The 20,866-nt window shown below is 56.9% G+C and overlaps 3 protein-coding genes across 6 annotated transcripts in view; 1 reads left to right on the top strand and 2 right to left on the bottom strand.

The window, feature by feature from the left end:
• Positions 1 to 139: 139 nt before the first annotated feature.
• FEN1 (flap structure-specific endonuclease 1) lies at positions 140 to 7,251 on the bottom strand. Of its 2 annotated transcripts, none has more exons than XM_032414278.1 (2): positions 6,035 to 7,251; positions 140 to 2,816 (listed from the first exon to the last, which is right to left on the bottom strand). In XM_032414278.1, exons 1-2 carry the CDS (start codon positions 6,074 to 6,076, stop codon positions 1,653 to 1,655), a joined length of 1,206 nt encoding a protein of 401 aa, XP_032270169.1. In that variant the 5' UTR covers positions 6,077 to 7,251; the 3' UTR covers positions 140 to 1,652. The 2 variants fall into 2 exon arrangements, with proteins under 2 accessions (XP_032270169.1, XP_032270170.1); XM_032414279.1 differs by lacking the exon at positions 6,035 to 7,251 and adding an exon at positions 5,296 to 5,385 and having other exon boundaries at positions 141 to 2,816.
• TMEM258 (transmembrane protein 258) lies at positions 5,670 to 8,766 on the top strand. The gene is made up of 4 exons (XM_032414280.1): positions 5,670 to 5,757; positions 7,265 to 7,374; positions 7,953 to 8,089; positions 8,659 to 8,766. Exons 1-3 carry the CDS (start codon positions 5,755 to 5,757, stop codon positions 8,077 to 8,079), a joined length of 240 nt encoding a protein of 79 aa, XP_032270171.1. The 5' UTR covers positions 5,670 to 5,754; the 3' UTR covers positions 8,080 to 8,089; positions 8,659 to 8,766.
• Positions 8,767 to 9,185: 419 nt separating this feature from the next.
• The window catches only part of MYRF (myelin regulatory factor), a 33,480-nt gene continuing 21,799 nt past the window's right edge, over positions 9,186 to 20,866 (bottom strand). Inside the window, exons 12-27 of one of the 3 annotated variants that reach the window (XM_032414275.1) lie at positions 20,333 to 20,533; positions 19,950 to 20,061; positions 19,306 to 19,415; positions 18,508 to 18,668; positions 18,362 to 18,434; positions 18,004 to 18,092; positions 17,640 to 17,708; positions 17,128 to 17,208; positions 16,850 to 16,938; positions 16,552 to 16,743; positions 16,054 to 16,305; positions 14,444 to 14,546; positions 14,155 to 14,229; positions 13,687 to 13,792; positions 12,110 to 12,184; positions 9,186 to 11,911 (exon numbers count right to left, since the gene is read on the bottom strand). In XM_032414275.1, coding sequence (XP_032270166.1) covers positions 11,831 to 11,911; positions 12,110 to 12,184; positions 13,687 to 13,792; positions 14,155 to 14,229; positions 14,444 to 14,546; positions 16,054 to 16,305; positions 16,552 to 16,743; positions 16,850 to 16,938; positions 17,128 to 17,208; positions 17,640 to 17,708; positions 18,004 to 18,092; positions 18,362 to 18,434; positions 18,508 to 18,668; positions 19,306 to 19,415; positions 19,950 to 20,061; positions 20,333 to 20,533 — 1,869 coding nt within the window. In that variant the 3' untranslated portion in view covers positions 9,186 to 11,830. The remainder of the gene's footprint in view (positions 11,912 to 12,109; positions 12,185 to 13,686; positions 13,793 to 14,154; positions 14,230 to 14,443; positions 14,547 to 16,053; positions 16,306 to 16,551; positions 16,744 to 16,849; positions 16,939 to 17,127; positions 17,209 to 17,639; positions 17,709 to 18,003; positions 18,093 to 18,361; positions 18,435 to 18,507; positions 18,669 to 19,305; positions 19,416 to 19,949; positions 20,062 to 20,332; positions 20,534 to 20,866) is intronic. The other 2 variants (XM_032414276.1, XM_032414277.1) reach the window with 2 other exon arrangements.

Raw genomic sequence — 20,866 nt, 5'->3', positions numbered from 1 at the left:
GCATCTGCCTTCAGCTCAGGTCATGATTCCAGCGTCCTGGGATGGAGCCCCGCATCGGGCTCCCTGCTCCGCGGGAAGCCTGCTTCTCCCTCTCCCACTCCCCCTGCTTGTGTTCCCTCTTTTGCTCTTTCTCTGTCAAAATCTTTTAAAAAAAAAACTGTCTACCAGTGGTTTGGGAGTCCCCTAGTTATGAGAGCACTGTTGGGGAGACTATGTCCCACTCCTGCTTCAACCAGAGAAGCTCAAATCCTGAGGTTCCACATAAGATTTCACTTGAAAAATAGGTTGCTCCATTAGAAATTTTGAAAACCACCAGTCTTTAGTCTACCCGCTTAATCTGTTAGAATACTGGCAGTTTAAATTTCAGATTGCTTAAGTGTGCCTGTTAACTTCAAATGGCAGCGACAGGAATGCTAAAAAATTAGACACTCCCCACCAAGTTTTATCAGGATTATAAAACTTTTAAAACATCCCATCTCTATGGGAAACGGCAACCTGAATTTGATGTCACAGAAGGAACATGAAAGTTATTTCTGAAGTGTAGTTTTTTCACAATTTATAAACTGGTAAGGTAAATGCTTGAATGCTATGAAGTAGTTGATCGAAATTGTGAGGCTTTCTCAAAGGAGTTCCTTTATCTCACACAGCAGGTGGGAAACTAGAAACCCATTCAACTTATTAAAACTTCTTTCCTAGTTAAACTAGGCATCCTCCTCCAAATGGCTTAAGTACTGCCAAAGCGGCTTTAGCCATTCTATGGAGTGTGGCGCCATCTTGTGGCCACTCTCAAACCTCCTGTAACGGTACAATTGTGGGGTGTTCTCTTCAGCGTGAAAAGAACATTACACTGCCTGAAGTCTGGGGACACTCGAGATGTTTTCAAATGTTCTCAGAGAACGTGACATTCTGGTTACTTTTATAATTTTATTGGCTTTTCTCATATCTTTAAAACAAAAACAGCACATGAAAATAGCATCTTATCCCAAAGTCTCAACTCAGTTGACTGCCTCAGAGAGGACATTAGAATTTCGCCATCTTATGCCCCTAAATAACCACTGTGAAGACTCAAGTTACATAGCAAGTTCAAGTTTCTGCCCACCCCAGGACACATAACCAGTAATCAGACCCTTGCTGCCAACTCCAGGGACTCCACCTCTCCCTGCCTGTCTTAGTTCTCAGCAGCTCTCCCCATCTGTTAAGACTCAGACTTCCTGATGGCTGTCTCACAGGGCGGGTCAAGGCTGAGCCAGAGAGAAGTGCAGTCTGGTTCCACCACCCACTCCCATGAGCCACCAGTTGGCCAGCCAGGAAATCATTTTTGTCCAGTCTGCTATCTCTACCATTTATCTCCCACTCCCTCTTCAAAACTTGTTGCTATCACTTTCATTTAAAAATAGATTCAGTGTCCCGTAAATTGCCTGAGAGGTGTTTTGAGCCTGACATACTTTCCTGAGCTAAAAGAGAAAACAAAGTAGCTGTATGGCATTCCTGCCATAAGATCAAGTACAAAAGGGAAAAGCACTACTTGAGAAGGGTAGAGCTAGAGAAGCAATGCAATCCCCTCCCCGCCCCCAGAGGTTTCTCTAGTGCTAGCTCTTGAGGGTACCGTAAGGCAGGTATTCTGGGGTCAAGGAGGTATGAGGGAAACTCATTTATTTTCCCCTTTTGAACTTCCCTGCTGTCCCAGTCTTTGCCTTCTTCTTGGCAGATCCCTTGGGTCCAGGCTCCTTGCGCTTAGCTGAAGAGAGCGAGCCAGTCACCTTGAAGAAATCATCCAGGCGGCCCTGGGTGCTGCCTTGGCGGCTCTTGCTCAGCCGCCTGACCCCACTGCGGATTCGCTCCTCAGAGAACTGCTTTTCACCACACATGAACTTGACGAGCTCTTCTTCATTTGGCTCACTCCACTTCAGCTCCACAGACTCTGGGTCAAGCACCTCGGGCTCCAGGAAGAGCTGCTGGGCCTCCTTGTGGAGCCAATTTTCTGGCACGGGGTACTTGTTGGGGTCAAGCCGACGCACAATCTCCTCAATGCTCTTGTGCTTCTGGATGAGGTCCACAGCCCGCTTGGGCCCAATGCCCCGAATGCTCTCACAGTAGTCACTGCCCAGCAGGATGCACAGATCTACAAACTGCTCCTGGTTCAGGCCCAGCTCCTGCAGGATCCGGCTCAGGTGGAATTCCTGGATGGGCAGCTTCTTGGCCTCGCTGGCAGTCAGGTGGCGCATTAGCACGGGGCTGCCAAAGGTCAGGCAATCCATGTCCTCAGTGGCCGCGGCATAGACTTTGCCAGCCTTCACGAGGGCAGCACAGCTGGCCTCGGCCTCACTGGGCGCATCAAGGTATGGGATGCCCATGAGGCTCAGTAGATGCTTGCACTCATCATTGTGTTGCTTGGTGACCTTTACCAGCCTCTTAGTAAACTTTTCTACCTCCTCCTCGACCCCAGCAGCCTGAGCCTGCTGCAGCTGCTTCTCGGCCTCAGCCCGCCGCTCACTGCGTTTGGCCAGCTCACCTGACTTGAGCTGTGGCGGCTTGCCGTCAAAGACATACACGGGCTTGATGCCGTTCTCCATCATGCGGATGGTGCGGTAGAACATGCCCATCAGGTGGCTGGTAGTCTCACCCTCTTCATTCTGCAGCACATCCCCACCCTGGCGCACAGCAATCAGGAACTGATAAATGCTCATAGAGGCATCAATAGCCACCTTGCGGCCAAAGTAGCTCTTGATGTCATTCTCCCGGATGGCACCAGGGGCCACATCAGCAATCAGTTTGGCCAGGCCTTGAATTCCCATAGCAACACAGAGGAGGGACAGCTAAAAAAGAAAGGAGTAAAGTAAGAAGAGGAGGAACTTAAAGGATGCAAAGGATCAAGGGTTATAACTGGTGCTATCTCACCAACTTCATGCCTTCAACTGACCAAACTGAGCACAACAAAAAGGACGCCAATTTGGGACCGCAGAAGATGAAAAGATGAACAAGACAAGGTCACCATTTGCAAAAAAACTTACCGTCTAGCAAGGGAGCCCACTCAATTAATACCAAGGCTTCCTGAATATCAGGGAAAAACCTGGGTGTTCAGAGGAATAAGATCCTGCTGATGTCGAGGGACTTAAGGTTTCGTGGATAAGGCAGCAATAGGGCTCGCATGCAGTAAGGGCTACAACTGGTGTGGGAGGACGAGAGTGCCTGGCCTGAGGAGCCCAGGGATCATAATGACAGAACCAAGCCCTGAAGGACAAGCAAATACTGTCTAAACAAAGATGACACAGGTACAAAAGCAACCATAATACAAGGCTGAATGTGCACAGTGGCAAAATAAACACGAGTTACCTAACTTCTTGCCAATTCATACATTCCTCCTGTGTACCTTCACGCCAGTCACTGAACATCCCCAACTTGTTCCTCTGGCTCCCCACCTCTTAGCAGCTGTGATGGTTAGTTTCATGTGCCAACTTGGCTAGGCTAAGGCACCCAGTTATTTACTCTAACACTAATCCAAGTGTTGCTGTAAAGGTTATTTTGTGACATCTATCATCAGTTGACTTTAAGCAAAGGAGATTCCCCTCCATCATATGGGTGGGCCTGATTGGTTTTAAGGCCTTGGCAGCAAAAACTGAGTAAGGTTTCCCAAAGAAATTCTGCCTGAAGACTGCAGCACCAACTCCTGCATGAGTTTCTAGCCTGTGGGCCAGCCCGATCATTTTCAACCTTGCCAACCTCTTACAGTCACCTGAGCCAATTCCTTAATATAAATCTCCTTATATATGTCCATATCCTGTATCTTACTGCTTCTCCGGAGAACCCTGACTGATACAGTAGCCCTGAAGAAGGACTAGCAAAAAACCGTATCTGAATGGGAGTTATGTGGCTTTCTCACACGCTGCTGCTCGAGTCTCCCTTCAGTAATCCTTCAGCACTGAGACTGGTTTCTACTTCTACCGTGAGGTTGCTGGGAATTCTTAGTCTTTCTCTTTGTATTTTCTCTCCACCACTAAGTCTGAAAATGTGAACTCCATGGCTCCTACCTGACCCTAGGTCGTGATCTAGAAGCCTGGCAAGCTGTAGTTGCTCAGTCCCACATTGCACTTCTGTGGTTCAGGCCCCTTCACAAGTATTTCCTAGGGCAGTGTTTCCTGAACTTTGTTTAGACCCAAACCACCCTCACAATTTTTTGCCACTTCCCATCTAAAACCTGTACTTTCATTCACTTAATATTTTCTTTAAATGGACACCATTGTTTTAAAAACTCAGGTAATTTCGGGGCGCCTGGGTGGCTCAGTTGGTTAAGGGACTGCCTTCGGCTCAGGTCATGATCCTGGAGTCCCAGGATCGAGTCCCGTATCAGGCTCCCTGCTCAACGGGGAGTCTGCTTCTCCCTCTGACCCTCCCCCTCTAATGCTCTCTCTCTATCTCATTCTCTCTCTCAAATAAATAAATAAAATCTTTAAAAAAAAAAACCACTCAGGTAATTTGAAAAAGACAACTCCTCTTAAGCAGTAATGTCTGTGCCGTATCAGTTATATTTTGATGTGTTAAATGTGTAACCATTAAAAAGGATTTTTTGGGTGCCATTTAAAGTCATCTTGTGCCCACTGGTGGTATGTGTCCAACACTCCAAGAAATATTACACTAGACCTTTTCGTTGCTCCCACTTTTCACAGGATTCTTTCTAAAGCATAAGTGACCCTGCTACATCCCCCCCCCCCCCCCCGCCTTCTACTTAATTCCAAACACCTCAACCTGTCGTCAAGATCTTCCATGCTTTGCTTCCCAACCTACCTGCACAGTCTGGGGGCCAACGCCAAGGCTGAGGTAAGGCCTGCCCTTTCTCACTGCTGCTCAGCCGTGCCCTCCTCCCGCCATCCTCTAGCTCTCCTGCTCGGAACCGCTCCTCCCGCAGAAGCCATTCGACCCTCTGGGTCCGGCCTCAGGCTGGCTGCTTTGCTAGAAGGCTTACGGGGAGGTCAGTGCCTGCTGGCCGGCTAGCCTCCCACGGCCCCCAACAGAGGGAGGCGGGAAAGAGATCTAAACCAGTGAAGTCTCCAAAATGTTTCTCATCCAGGATCTTGGTCAAAATACACAACGGCCCCATTAAGTGGAAGCTATCTCCCCCCCCCCCCCCCCCCAAATGAAGCAAGAGTCTCGGAGGTTAGGCGACCGGTCCAAGTCGCATAGCGGGAAGGTGGCGGACCGCGCTCCGGCCTTCGCCCCGCGCGCGGCAGACGGCCCCCCACAGCACCCAGAGCGAGGCGGACCCCGCCGCCCTCGAAGACACTTCCCATGGGGTCTCACCTGGCCTTTGGGGCGCGAGGTCTCGACAGCTAGCGCTCGGTCCGGTGCTGCCCAGGACGGTGCTCAGCCCCGCACCCTCCTCAGCTCTGCCGCGGATCCCGTCGCGCTCCGCCACCTTCCAAAGCCCGCGCTCCAGTCACGTGACCCGCCGCCGCGCACAGCCTCCTGGGAAGTGCGGTGCAGGGCCCGACCCCCTCGGCCAGCTCCCCTTGTGGCAAACAGTCCCGCCGGGGAGGACGAACCCTCTCAGCGGCTCTGCCCTACCCTTCACCATCGCTTGCCCCAGTTCCACATCAGGGGCCCACAGGTCCCAGCCCCAGCTACACCCTGACCCACGGGCCTACAAATCCCACAATGCCATTCGCGCGGGCGCACTTCCTCTTCCGCTGAGCGGGGCTCCTGCTGCTGCCGACGTGTTATTCCGGTGGCGGAGCGGCGGATGACCCTGTGCCTGGCAAAATGGTGAGGGGGTTGAGGGGCGTTCCGGACAGGGCTGTGAGGACCCCTTGGGGCCCGTTCCACACCCCGTTTCTCTCGCGAAGGCCTCAGACGCCCGAGATCCAGACAGCGGGAGGCTCCTGTATCCTCCGGCTTGGGCGGAGGGACGGGAAGGGAAACCCCTTGCCCTGGACTCCTTAGGCTGAGGTTTTGATCTCGCGACTTTTAAGGGGTGAGGCGTGTGAGGTGCATTTTTAATACCTTAAGCTTTTATTCCTGTTACCTGTGATTAAGCTGTTACCTCTATTTGGAAAGTTCTTCCTCCTGCTGAACTCCTACTCATCCTACAAAGCCCAGGGCAGCTGTCAACCTTCTTGGTGAAGCACGTCCAACTCTCTCAGGCACTTGGCCGCTGTCTCCTGGGAGCTCCCACAACCTCTGTACAGACCTCTTGCCACATGTCACGGTCTTCTTTGTTATCTGCCACGCCTCCTAGTGACCACCATCTGACGTGCATCTAGCCCTGGGATGATGTCTATTCATCTTTGTGTTCCCAGTGCCAAACACAGGGCCTGCAATTGGAGGCCCAATAAAGGGCAGCGATTGTCTTTATCATTTTTTGGGGGGGAGGGGGCATAAATGTTTACTGAATTGAATTCCAGTGTCTCTTAGAACAATGGGGTCAATTTATTTCTCTAGAGTTGTTATGTTCTGGACTTTAGGAGCGGTGGCTGGTGAGTGACAATGGAAGTCAACATTTGTACAGAACTTTACGTTTACAGCCCTCCTTCACAAGCATTATCTCATAATCTTCCCTGTAAGCTTGGGAAGGAAACAAACACCTTTTGAATGACTACTCTATGCCAGGAAGTGAGCTAGATGCTTTGACGTTCGTCATCTTTCTTAAATCATACATCAACTCTGTGAGTGGTGTTATTATAACTATTTTACTGAGATTCATATTATTCAGTAGAGCCAGATTATTAACTGAAGTCTTTTGCCAGTAGATCCTGAGATTTCATAATAGCGTAGTGTGAAAAATAGAGATGTAGAAGTTGAGATTGGGTCCTGGCCCAGGCTCTGAATTACAGCAGGCTTCTGAGCTCGGTGTCTACAGACATGGGTCCATAAAGCTCCTAAAATTATAGGCAAACTTTTTCTTGCTTCTGATTTACCCTGGGCAGGGTCCATACTTTTTATCACATTTTTTTTCATAGTCATCAGTGGTCTCAAAAAATGTTAGGGACCACTGATCGATAGCTAATCCATCACCTTCTGTGTCAGCCTCTGACTCTTAGCTGCCCTTCTTGTCTCATATTGAAAAAGCAAAGCGTCACCTTAGTTTAAGATGTCATTGTTATCATTTACAAATGGAATCGCTTGATGTTGGTTCTGAAGGACTTCCATATTTCCCAGGCTGAAACAGACCTTTAACAGTCCTAGAGGAGGAGGCTCCTTGATGACCTCACACTCCCCCTCAGGTTTAAGTCCTGGGATTCTTTGATAGCTCTGATCTCACGCCCTCCCTTAGGAGCTCGAGGCCATGAGCAGATATACCAGCCCAGTGAACCCTGCTGTCTTCCCCCATCTGACCGTGGTGCTGTTGGCAATTGGCATGTTCTTTACCGCCTGGTTCTTCGTGTATCCTTTTACTGAGCAGCCAGTGGGCCAGAATTAGCAGTGTGGGAAACCGAGGGAGAAACCATGCTGGGTACATGCACCCTGCCAGTTTTGCTCTGGTGTGGGGGGAGGGGGAGGGTAAGGAGATTGAAGAAAAGCTGTTGATGTCCAAGGTCAGGTGCTGGCCTTATTTCCCAAGTTCAGGGGAGCTCAGTTTGCTCTTCAGATTTACAGGATAGTGAACAGAAGGCCTGGCTGGACTGGAGGTTGGGGATAGGGAATCTGAAGTTGGGAAAGTGGTAAAAGGGTATGCTCAGGCGGCAGGAGATCTGAGGGCTAGTGCCAGTTCCACTGGTCACTAGCTGTGTGACCTGGGGTAAGTGACCTAACCCCTCTGGGCAGATTTTCTCCATGGGTGGTTGAGGGCTGGTATGAAGCAACAAGAGTCCAGGTCGTCTCTCAGGCCCCTCTTCCTGGCGACACTGAGCCAGGCAAGCCTTCTAGAAGGCTCACCCTGTACCTTTTTCCCAGAGCTGCACTGGCCAGGCTTCCTGTCCTAGACAGTCCATCCCTTTGCTTCTCCTTAATCACCCTGCCAGTTATGAGGTTACCTCTACCAAGTACACTCGGGATATCTACAAAGAGCTCCTCATCTCCTTGGTGGCCTCACTCTTCATGGGCTTTGGAGTCCTCTTCCTGCTGCTCTGGGTTGGCATCTACGTATGAGTTCCCAAGGGTAAGAGCTGTGAGAAGGTGGGCACTACAGAAGCTTCCCACATCCGCATCAGCGGGGTCCTCAGGCCTGTGCAAGACTTTGGTTAATGGTGACAGACTCCGCAGAGTGGAGAGGGACACCAGGCACGTGTGCCTCTTTCCCTGTCCCAAATGGGGATCTGAGACCTACATTGTCATTCTAAGTTCTGCACACGGCCCAGGGCTTTGGGATACACTTCATAGGGCTGTGCGCACAGTCTTCCCATGTTAGACATTTGCATCCTTACACATCATACACCATTGACCTGGCGAGGCTGCTTGGGAATGGATTAGAAGGGGGTCAGAATCTAGGAGTACCGTTGTGGTTAGTTTGAATGTTTTCAGTCAGTAAAATAAATCTTGACTAAGTGATTAAAAAAAAAACCCAAAACCCTTGCTGCAGATAATCCACTGAACAGGTCACGCTTTGGTGGCTCAGCTTCAGAGTAGTGTGCCCATCAGCCCTTGCCCCAGGAGCACAGGGTCCAGTGAGAAAAGGAGGTGGAAAGAAGGGTCATCGGTCTCATTTTGATACCCCTTCTCCTCTTTCAGGTTCCAACCAGGAGCTTCACTGAATTCCTGCTTTTGTAAATTAATTTTTTTACTGTTGCTGGAAATGTCCCACCTGCTGCTCCCAATAAAGGCAGATGTGTGACCGTCTGTCTGGCACCCATTCCGCAGGGGTGGAGCGGTGGTGGAGTGGCACCGGGACCCATGTGACTTCCCCGGTCCCACCCCTTCCCATCTTTCTTCTGCCTTTCAGATGGTTCCTCCTGCTGGGAAACCCTGCTTTCTCTATGTGTGAGGGGTGAGGAGGGTATGGGAGGGGTGTCTGTCCTTGGAATTTAAAGCTCTGTGGATAGGAAGGGGCCAGGCCTATCCTCTTCTGTTGTTTTTAGAGCAGACTTGTCTGGGAACCCGCACCAATCAAGTCTGCCCGGGGCCAATCCCATCCTCTAAATGTAGGCACCCTTCTGTGTGCTGGGGACCTTCACAAAGCTCAGCTTGTGCCCAGAGGTTGTTTATCCTAGGGTGGCTCCTTTACCCGGGGGGAGGGCGGGGGGGGGGCGGCGGTAGGTCCATGGGATGTGGCTAGGGGGGGGGGCTGCTGAGTCCTGTTCCCAAGCCTAGCATGAAGCTAAGAAGGATAATGTGATACAAGGCATTCATCTGGCTCAGGAACCCCAGAACTCCAGTTGGTCTTAGCCCCACAGGCAACTCCATCTTCTACCACAACAGTCTCAAGAAGAGATGGGGAGGCAAGGTCAGATACAAAGCCATGTTTTTACATTTATTTATATATGTATATTTACTTCAGAAGGAAAGAACAGGGACAGGAAGCAAGCAGGCCCAGGGCTGCTTCCCTCTGCCCACTCCAGAGTCAGAGTTGGTACACGATAAATATGAGTCAGCACTCAGGAACAGGAACTGGGAGTTAACTGGGAGGGAGGGGCGCTCTATGCACATGCAGGCTTTTGGGGGGGGTACAATATGGGCAGAGGGATTTGTGCATTGAGAGGCCCTATGTACAGCTTGAAGCTTGGGGGCGATTAGCCCAGTGGCTCCAGGAATAAATGCCAAAGGGGAGAGGCGAAGGGAGGGATGGCTGCTGGACCCCATGTAGGGAATGGAGCCAAGACCCCCACTTACCAGTGCCAGGCAGGCAGCTGTCAGCCTCCAGCAGGTGACCCACTCCCCTCCCCTGAAGCCCTTTTACCTTCATGGGCTTAAGGCAACTTTGGTCCAAGGTTGACCCCCACCCACCCACCCAAGCAGCTTGGAGCCCCAGCTTGGCCCCAATCCTTGCACTGAGGACCCCTCCTCAGGCGTGGAAACAGCCGGCTGCTAACCAGATTGGGGCTACGCTGTGTCTGGAAGGGCTCCAGGGGGCGATGGAGGGTCACTTTCCAGTTAAGGACTGAGGGGCCACAGTCCAGCGACAGGCACCCTCACTGAGGAAGCCCCAGAATCCTATTGCAAAGGGTGGGGCTCAGCAGTTTTAAGGCATTTAGGGAGGGCTCCCCGCAGAGGGGGACAGTGGAGAGAGAACAGAGTAGTCCTGCGGAAGGCCTGGCTCCCTGGCTCCCTGCGTGGTGTGGGCAGCCACGTAATTCCTATGTTAGAATGAGGGAGGGGAGCCACACTAGGGAGGGAGCTAGGAGGCAGGGTATCCCTCTCCCCCAGCTCCCCTGAGGATATAAGTGCTTTGAGACCCACGGCAGAAGGGGGCCCGCACTTCACAGGCTTCTTCGAGATTGCAGCTCCCCACAGAAAGGCCTCCCATTCAAAGCTGAGGATGAGAGGGGTAAGGCCTGGTTCCCAGAGAGGTGGCAGAACACCACAGGGCAGGGATGGCAATTCCTGTTCCCCTCATTGAACCCGTGTAGCCGTGGCTAAATGATTTCCACACTCCTGTGAGCCTGGATGTGGCCTCAGAACACTCCAGGCTCCCACCAAGACCGGTTACTTTAACATTGGCACTTGAGTTAAGACTTCTTCGGTAACGCGAGCCCATTGCTCCATGTCCGGGAGGAGAGGGCGGAGATGGAATCTGCTGCCGAGCCCGACATGGGAGCCCTTGATTTAGGGAGACAAGGTCGCCAGCAGACAAGAGAGGAGGGAGAAGCCAGAGTCTTAGTGGTTGGGAGTGAGATGGGTGTCTCAAGCCTCCCTGGGATGGATCAGAGCGAGGGCCCTGTCTTTGTGTTTCCCCAGGGCTCTGCACCTCTCTGGCCTTTCCATCTCCATCCTTCCACTCGTGCCCTGGCTTAAGTGCATTTTAGTAATTACTTCATTAATAACAGCAAAAGCTATCTGTCTCCATGCACCAGCCAAGACCAGCCTGCTGCCTTACAGGGATTCCTGCTCCTCTGCTCAGAGAGAATGATGGGTCACTGATACCACTGCAAGCTCTGGAAGCTCCCAGAAGCCCAGGCCATGGGGCCACAACACCCAGCTGGGGGGGCTCACGGGGAACTTCCAGGATACTCCAGGTTCAAGGGCCCAAGGCTGACCTGGCCCCCCGGCCTCCCCACTGGTTCAGCCAGGCACTAAGTATACGTAAGGCACATGGTCAGTCTTTGCAACCCCTCCAGGGCTGGCTTCAGCTGCCCTGGGAGCTCTTGGGAGCCAGTGCTCCCCGGGAGAAGACACCTCCTGGGCCACACTTAAAGCTTCAAAGTCCCAAGTCCAGCGTAACAGTCAAACCCCAAAAAGTCCACCACCTCGCCACCCCCCAGGGAGCAGCTTCCAGGGTGAGGGCTGTATGCTCTCCGCTGACTCATGGATCCAGCCAAGTCTTTTAGGGCTCCAGCCAAGTCCCCACTCCAGAAGAGGGGTGGCTCGCAGTCTCAAAAGGGGAGAGTGGGAGGATAGGCTCTGGACGGTCACAGGCTTACCCTTGCCTCCAGGGCCCCTGCAGCCAGCCCTCCAACCACCATATCTGGACAGATACGACGTGGTCCAGTCCTGGCCCCAGGGGGTCTCTTGGGCTCCCCCTGTGGTGTGTGAGGGGCGACCGGCAGGAACAGCAACTCCAGTGTGAGGACTCCAACGAGTTTTCCCAGTCGTGGGGAGGGCCAAGCCCGATTCAGTCTCTCCGAGGGAGCACCAGCGAGCGGCAGAGAGCTGGCGGGCGGCGGGCTCCAGTGTAACGCCACGGCGTCCAGTGTGGAAGGGGCGCGGGGCCCCGGCCCGGGTGTGGTGCCGCCTCCGGGAAGGCCGCTCAGTCACACAGGCGGTAGAAATGGAAGTAGTAGTCCGTGGCCGGCCGGACCGGGGCCTCCACGCTGCAGTTGGCCTGACCCTTGCGGGGGAGGGCAGCAGGAACAGGTGAGGTGGCTCGGGGTGCAGGGCAGGAAGCAGTCCCCCCCCGCCACATCACCTGGCATTGCGCCCCAAGTCTTGCCATGTGCTCTGGGAACCCCCACGTCCTTTCCCCAAGCCCCACACTTGAGATGCAGGTGCCCGGGCCTCTGGGGACAGATGGGGTGCCTGTACTCACCAGCAGGGCCACCCGGAAGTGGTAGGTGAATTCTCGGAAAGACAGGATTGTTACTGGCCACTGGTGGGAAGTGCCCTGGAGAAAGGGGAGAGGGAGGGGTGAAGACAGCTCCCTGGCCCTATCCCAGCCAGGAGCCCTGGGCTCCAGGGCAAGTGTTAGGGAGGCTAAAGTCAGAGCTGGGAAGAGAAAGGGAGGGAGCACGTTCTGCCTTGGGGAGCGGTGGCACCCTTTACGCAGACTCGGAGCCAGGCTCACGCAAGTCCAAAGCTGCCCTTCCCTGGTCCCTGCCTTGTCCCTTGCTGCCTTCCCTCCCCGTTATGCTCCAGGCACGTCAGAGTATTTCATGAACCCCATCCTCACCCCAACCCAGTAAGGTGATGCTGCTTATCGATGAGGAAGCTGAGCTATTGCTTGAATCACACGGCACCGTGTGGCAGAGCGGGGATTGACACACAGGCCCCCGCGCTGTCATGCTCTCTCCCTTGCATGGGAGCCTGAGGCCCGCCTTCAGACAGCTTGCCCATGTCCCAGCTGAGGCTTTGGCGTGGCCTCCCCATATGTGGCCCCGGGCCTGAGCTCCGCATCCTGAGAGCGGCTGGCTGGGCTCTCCCTCTACTCGCGGGTGCGCTCTCCTCTGCCTGCGCCTCTTTCGAGGCTCTCACCCACTCAAGTGACTTTCTGCACATCTTCCCGGCTAGGGAGTGCATTCTTCCAAGGCAAGGCCTGGGTCCACCCCCACTCCCCGCCCGCCCCCCGCCCCCCCATCTGCCCACAGATGGGCCCAGCACAGGGCCTGGGACAGAGGAACCCCAATACATTTTTGTTGAATAAACATGAATTGGTGAGAAGAAATTCCCTTCACTTGTGTGGAGAGTCACAACTTGGGTCACATGGGGGTCACGTGGCCAGTGAGGAGCTGGACAAGGAAAGGGTCATGGTCATTTGGTTCTGAGAGCAGGAGGTAGGCCTCTACAAGGTAGGCTGAGCGATCTTCCAAACCGGAGGACTGAAGCATGCCGCCGCCCAGCCTGAGCTTGAGGACCGGGCTCCTTCCTGTTCCCCAACTCCTAGCCTTTTGCCACGTGTCCAGCTCTGCCAGAAGGCCACACATTCCCTGGCCTCCAAACCTCTGCACGTGCTGTTCTGCTCCTGGGACAGTGTCCTCTTTTCTTTGTCCAGCTGACCCCAAATCATGCTGCAGGTTTCGTCTTCATTAAACATGACTCTTGGGGTGGCTGTTCTGACCCTGAGCACAGACAAGGTTCGCTCTCCCTGCCAAGGACCTCTAGAATACCCTCCTCATCCCCACCACTGCGTTCATTCCAGGTTAGTCCTGCTGGAACTGTTTTCTTGCCAGGGGCTCTTGTCAGGGCAGGGCTGGGGATGGGACAGAGCAAGGACAGGGCCGGGAGATGTTCCGCAGTGAGCCCAGAGGCCCAGGCCTTAAGGGTCCCTTGTGGAGATGCCTTCACTCTGACTCCCAGCTCCTTCTCTTCACCTGTTTGGGGGCCCAGCTGTGCCAGGGAAGATGAAGCTCTGGGGCCTGGCTGGCCCCCAGCTTCCCGGTCGCCTCCTACCTGGGTGTCCTGGTAGGTGTGCAGGCTCTGTGGGAAGCCCCCCTCCTCACACGGCTCGTCCTTTGACATCAGGCTGCACAGCACCACAGACACGGGAGACGAAGAGCTGGGGGAAGGCCCAGTTAGCGGGGAAGTGGGGTTCCGAGTTCCTCAACCCCAGCCCGCCCCCAGCCAGCCCTCCACACCACCTCCCCTGCCCCGCTGAAAACAAGCCACGAATCCTCACACAGCCCGGAAATGATGCCTCCTAGTCAGGCCCTAGACAGCCCTTTCCCATCTACCATCCCACATGGTCTTCACACCCATGAAGCAACAGCCGTTTCTAGATAAGGAGCTGAAGCCCCGAGACCGCCAGGGTCACACAGCCAGTCAAGCACAGAGCAAGGGATGACGTTACTGAGCATCCCTCCTCAGACCCCTTCCCCAAGTTGCCGAGGACTGCCGCGTCTCCACTGCCCCGGCACTCACTTCATCTGCAGAGTCAGGCTGAGGTGCAGCGGGGTGCTGCTGCTGACAGGGATGTGGTAGGTGAAGTTTCCAGGCCTGCAGGGGCAAACACGGCTCCTTGGACCAAGGCTCCCTGCTGAGGCCCCTTGCCTGCACACCCCAGCCCCAGGTCTGTACTGGAGCCCATGGAAAGGGGCTGCCCCACCCTGGGGGGTGGTGGAGGGGGACGGCATCTGGGCATCTGCCCTGCCTGGGCTCATGGCACCTGAGGGACTCTGTCCTTGGGGTGAAGGGAGGGAGCCAAGCCCACCTGCAGGCATGCCCTGGAGCGCAGTACTGGGAAGTGATGGGCATTGAAGTCTCCAGCACCTGGATGGAGGTCAGGGAGGGCACTGGGTCTGCAAGGAGAGAGGCTGTGGGGGCAGGGAGGAGGGTGACAAGGCAGGATACCAATAAGAAGCAGCCAAGCTGTTCCTTGCTAGGCTCGCATTCAGTCACTCACACCTTAGTATAAGTTAGTTTCAGGTTATTCTTTCCAGACCCCCACAACGGCCAGGGTCACACCACCCTCTTCCCCCGCGGCACTACGAAGAGCCGCTTCCCGTGAGCCTGAGGTCTGGCTCCTTGACAGAACCTGAACACCAGGAGCAGGGACGGGTCTTCCATATCCTTTGCCAGGGGCTTATAGGAGCCTGCTCACAGTCCTTTTTCCTGACTGCACACATCTCCTCCACATTCAGTTCAGTTCAGCGGCATCAAGTTGGTAGCTTGAAGTCAGCCGCAGTGGGAGCAGTCACCACAAATCAGGGCTTTTTTCCCCAAGAGCCAACTGTTAAACACCTACCAGCACCCCACTCGTGAGGGCCTGTGGCCTTCTGTGGATAAACCCACCACAGACTGGCTGGCTGGGTGGGGGTGGAACTGAAGTGTGACATGGCGGGTGGGGGAGACAAGGCTTTCTTGGTCATCTACGGGCTGGCTGCGCCTGAACCGCCCCTCCTCCCCCCCAAATAGGAAGGGGAAGCTGGGGCCACGGAACATCTGCTCGACCTGGCACGTTTTCAGCTCTGTGACGCACAACCCAGGCACGTGAGGACCCCCCACAGGACCCAGCATGCCCCTGGGGTCACGGACAGATACCTAGATACAGACAAGATAGAAGGTACCCTTCTCGTCTCTCTTCTGGGCAAACTCCTGTGGTCCTTCAGAGACTCAGCTCCAATGTCACCTCCTCTAGGGAGGCCTTCCTGATCACCTCCCCACCTCAGCCTGGACGAAGTGCCCTCCCCAGTCACCAGGCTGCCTACCCGTCCCCTCAGAGCCCCGTCACGCTACTACACTACTGTGTTCTCAGGTCTCTGAGCATTTCGGGGTCAGGGCGTGCCTGTCTTCATCACCCCCACACCCTGCACAGAGCCGGCCACAGGGCAGGAGCCTCTGGGGTTTCCCCATCACTCTGAACCTCAACCTCAGCGAGTCACCGTTCCTAAGCTTTTTTTTTTTTTTTTCTTTAAGCCACAAAACCCATCAAATGAAAGCTGATAAGGAGGCCCAGTATCTAGAGCAGAGCCACCCGGCTGAAGCCCAGAAGGCCCCTGGCCTCCTCCGCGACCTCCGGGGCCCTGCCATCAGGCCGACGTGGGGTGGGATTCCAGCTCTGCGGCTGCCCGGCCACACGACCTGGCTCCGTTTCCCCATCTGAACCGCGGGGATGAGCCCTTCCTTGCTGGGATGTGTGAGCACTGAATGAGGCGAGCTACATATGGCCCCGCCTGATGGCTGGGACTGCGCAACGCCCAGCGAACGGCTGCCGACTGACAGCCCTGCGCCAGGCCTTCTGGAGCCTGGGCTGAGCGGCGCCCTGGCCAGGGAGCCTCGCTGGCTGAGCTGAGAAGATGAGGGGGCAGGTAGGGCAAGTACCTGGCTGGCCCCGGGCCTGAGTGGGCTGAACAGGGCTCAGGCCAGGCTGGGGGGCCCCTCGGCGGGTCCGGCCATGGAGACCAAGGCTGGGGCTGTTCTTGGCTTTGCCTTGCCCTCCAGGGAAGGGGACCGCAGGGCTGGCCAGAGGCTCGGAGCTCTTTGGATGCTTGGAGTGGCCAATACCATTGGCTGACAGGCTCCAGGACTTGGCCCTGATGTTGGTGACTGGCAGCAGGGCCATCTGGCTGGGGCCTGTGGAAAGAATGAGGGATAGGCTGAGCAGGGGAACTGGCTGTCTCCTGTCCCGCTTTCTCTAACACTTCAGCAGACTCTGGGTGACCCCCCTCTGTCTTTTCGTCCCCTCGGGGAGACCCACCAATCTCTCCAGAGCCCCATTCTGGGCTCCAGGATACCCTCCCCCCAATGAGACTTCGGGGCCTTTCTCGGGACTCACATAAAACCCCCTCAACCCAAACCCTGGACTGGGGATAGCCATACCTGAGCGGTTGGTGGAGGGGCTGGGACTGGGGCTGAGGCCGTGGCCAGGGTTAAAGCTGGGGCCAAGACTCGGGGCAGCGATAGGGCTGGGGGTGGGCGAGGAGCAGCAGACGACTGGGCAAGGGCGGCTAGAGCACAGGTCCAAGGTGGGGATGACCGGACCTGGGGCCGAGCTGGTCGGGCCAGTGGTAACTGAGGAAGCCGGAGGCTGTATGAGCTACGGGCGGGCAGCTGAGTCCCCACCCACAACACCGCTCCCTTCCCCCACCCCCACCCTCCAGACCCACCCAGCACGCACCCAGCAGCAAGGAGGGCGGTGTGCCTGGCAGCCCAGTGGTCCCGGGGGACTGTCGGAGCTGGGTGGTCCCGAAGCTCTGGCTGGACCTGCTGGGGAGGGGCACGCTGAGCTCAGAGGGACTGCGAGAGCCTGAGCAGGGAGGGCTGGGAGTCCCAGAGAAGTGGACAGGAGAGACAGAAGGGACAGGAGGAGGTGGACAGGAATGGCAGAAAAGAGGCAGGGAGCTAGATGGCAAGAAGCCAGAGGTAGGAGGGAGGGGGCTTGGTCCAGACACGTACCATGGGCACATGGCCTCACTCCCCCCAGGGTGCTGGGGCCGGAGCAGGGCCAGAAGACAGGAAGTGGACACGGCATAAGAGCTAAGGGGCGGCAGAGAGGAAAAGGACGGGGGGGACAGGTGCAGGGGAGGAGAGAGAAAAGACACGGTCAGAGATAGCCCCGGAGCTGAGGTGACAGTGGGCAGACAGAGCCCGGGGTTCCACCCTGGCCCTCCTTCCCTGCCAACTCCCCCTTCCAACCTGGGCCCCTCAGATGCCCCCTGACTCGCAGAGGCCCAGCTACCTCAAGGAGCACTGAGTAGAAACATTGGCTTCAGCAGGGACCGCGAAAATGCTGCCCCTCCTCCAGGGAGACCTTCCCACCCGGCCCTGCAAGCCCGGGCGGGCTGAGAGCCTGAGGCGCCGTCCCCTTCAGAGGAAACAGCTTCCACAGCTCCGCTGCCCCTGGGCTGCCCACCAAAGCCCCACCTGTCCTGGCAGCCTGGCCGGCAGCCAGGCCTCCAGCGACATACCCATCAGTTTCTACCAGGTCCTCCTCGGTGCGCAGGCTCAGCACGTACAGTGTGGACATGGACACCACGCTGGGAGCCACAAAAAAGGGCCACTGTTAGAGCTGCCACCACGGTCCCCGCCCTCTCTCTAGGGCAGGGTCTGTGGACCTCGGCTCCAGGGGCTGGGCTAGTGAATGAATGATGCTTCTCCACGGTCTCCCCCCGCCCTCGGGGCATGGGACAGAAGGAGGCAGCCGGCTTCCTTCCCTGAGACCTCAGCCAGGTCTCATCTCCCAGCCCCAACTTCCTCTTCCTCCAGGCCCGGGCCCAAGGGCAGCTCACCTCCCCCCAGCCAGCTACGCCTGGAGCCCGGGGCACAAGTCACCTGAAGGCCATGACCACCACCAGGGCAATGATGGTTCCCTGCAGGAAGCGCTGGCTGATGCAGGCCTGGTCTGGGACCACAGAGGACGACTGAGGACCGACAGGAAAAGGGGAAGAAGCAGAAAAGGCCCAGACTTAGGGAGCCGCGGTGTCCCTCGGTGTGGGCTCTGCTGGAGGTGGGGGTGTTAAGGTCTCACGCCTACGGTGGGGGTGAGGGGATGGACAGAGGGAGAGGAAGGAGAAACGGGGCCAGAGAGCTAGAGAGCTGGGAGGAAAGAGGAGCCCTCGCAGCCAGAGAGCCTGGAGAGCGAGGGCCCGGCCCTACCTGCCTCCCATCTCCCATCCGTGCCCACCCTCACCTTGCTGGCCACCTTGGGGGGCCTCTTCTTGTGGGGGACACTGCCCGCCCGGCTGAACTGGCTCCCTGCACGGCTGCAGCAAGAGGGCCAGGGTCAGAGGTGCCCCTGGGAAGGGGGTCTAGCCCCCGCCTGGCCCACGCCCCCACCTGAAGGCGCCCGAGCTGCCCGTGGACTTCAGGCTGTCCAGCCGCCGCAGCTTGGCCAGCTTGTGGCTCCAGCGCTCCAGCTCGTCAATGCGCGTCTCCAGGTTGTCCGTCAGCTTGCACAGCTCCTTCACGGCACCCACGTTCTCCATGAAGATGCGCTCCTGCCGCGGGCGGTGGGCGCCGTCAGCCCCTGGGGAGCCCTGGGCTCCGGGGAGCGGCCGCGTGGAGGCCCTCCAAGCCTCCCTACCCAGGCCAGCCCTAGCTCCCCCAACTTCCTGTGCCTGCCTCCAAACAGCTGCCCCCACCTCTGCACCATTGCTTGGGCCACCCGTCCAGCCGGAACGGCCCTTCCTGCCCCTTCGGAACAGTCTCTCGGAGGCGCCCAGCCTCTGATCTCATGAACGTGGGGTCGCACGCTTCGGCTCCTTACTATTCAGCCCAGGCCAAAAGCTATGACTTCACCCTCACCATAAGCCATGTTTAAGCTTTGCCATAGCCACCTGAGAGGGTCTTGGCCGTGACTCTTTAACCTCCTTTCGAAGGGGAGGAAAATGACCCCCAGTGAGCTTCGTCTTGCTGTAGACCACACAACCATAGTGTCGCCAAGTCCCCAGCTGGCCCTTGGATGCTCACCCCCTTCCCTGGGGGGTGGGGAGGGGGCTCTGGACGCATGAGAGAAGACTGGGCTGCCCTCACCCCCTGCACTTCAGCACTCCCAGTCTCCAAGGGGGAGATGAACGCCCTCCAGCTGGCCCACCCCCTGCCCTTGGGCCCCCCAAGTCCTCCCACCCTGCAGACCTTGTTCACCACCAAGAAGTTCTCTATGGTTTTCCCATTGGCAAAGACCAAGTCTCCAGTGTCCTTCACGGCCTCAGGCAGGATCTCCTTCACTTCCTGGGCGATGACACCTGGGGAGTTGGGGGGCGGGGGAGTGGGGTGGAGAACACCCACAGCACCATCATGTAAGGAGGAGGCCCGGTTTGAGGAGGGCGAAATTCTGGGGGCTAGAGATTTGGGATCCAAGGCACCCTGGAGCAGGGAGCTCGGACGGACAAGTGTTCAGAAGGTTGCAGTTCCGGGGCTCAGGTATGGGGTTCCCTGGCCTGGGGCAAGGGTGGATTCCTGGGAGGAAGGATCCCAGTGGAAGTGGGCAGAGATAAAAGCAGGATTCACCTAAAGAGCCGAGGATCCCGGGACCAGGATTCCCGGACTTCTAGTGTCAAGGGGGTAGCTAGCCGACACCCGGGGAGGCCCGATTTTCCAAGGGCTGAGGGGTGGGGCTTCTAGAGGGCAGGATTCCCTGGGTAGGAGTTCCAGGAGTCAAGGAGAGGGGTGCCTGGGAGTGGGGTTTCCAGAGGGCTGGGACAGGGGCCAGGGTGACTGAGGGCCGAGGTTGCCGGGTTCCCGGACCCCAGCCCCAGTCCGCGCAGGCTGGTCCCTACCGGTCTCTGGTGCCGTGGCCTCGATGCCCGCCGTGGCTGCAAACTCCGGCTTGTATCTGTAGTGCACCAGCCGCATGCGCGAGATCCTCTTCAGCTGCTCCGTGGTGTCCACCTGCCCGGGAGCCAGGACCGAGACTGAACCCCTCCCCTCCTGGGCCCATCCGAGGTGGGCCCCGGAGGTGTAGACGGCGGCCGCCCAGGCTCTGCGGTGTGGCGGGGAGACCCCTAGGGCCTGCCTCCCTCACCTCCTGCCCCTGCCGTCCGGCCCTTCCACCTGGCCCCGCCCCTCCACGAGCCCCGCCCCCTCGCCCTCCGCCCCTCCCGCGGGAACTCCGCTCTCCCCGCCGCCCGGCCCCGCCCCTCGCCCACAGCCCCGCCCCCACCTCCTGCACGTGCTCCTTGGCCCGCAGGTCCGAGGGGTGCATGAGCGAGCCCATGACCTTGACGTTGCCGTGCACTACCAGCGCCTCGTCGGGCCGGTCCGTGTTGATGCCCACACGGCCATGGTGGAAGACAGTGTCGGGCACCTGCGCCCGCTGCCACAGCACGTCGCTGTCACTCTCAAACTGGCCTGGGTTGGAGGCCTAGCACAAGGGGGCGGGGGTTTGGATCAGTCCCAGGGCACGGGGGACCTGCAGTGCCCTGGGAAAAGGGGAAACCCTGCAGCTACCCCTCCAGCTCCAGGCAGGGATCCTCACCCTACCACGCCCAACTTAAACTGCCCCTCCCACTGTGGCACCTTTCAGTCCCTCCTGGGATCTCAGAAGGCTACCCGGGCCTTGTCCACCTCCACGCTTGTGAAGGAGACACTGTGGCTCAGCGGGTGGGTGGGAACTTGCCCGAAGCCACTCAGCTAGGGCCTAGCAGGATCAGCACTCTAGCTCCTGACTCCCCAGGACCCCAGTATTTTTCCTGGG

The sequence above is a fragment of the Phoca vitulina genome, unplaced genomic scaffold (assembly GCF_004348235.1).
Source record: "Phoca vitulina isolate PV1807 unplaced genomic scaffold, GSC_HSeal_1.0 scaffold16, whole genome shotgun sequence".
Taxonomy (NCBI): Eukaryota; Metazoa; Chordata; class Mammalia; order Carnivora; family Phocidae; genus Phoca; species Phoca vitulina.
This window is presented reverse-complemented; position numbering and strand designations above follow the sequence as displayed.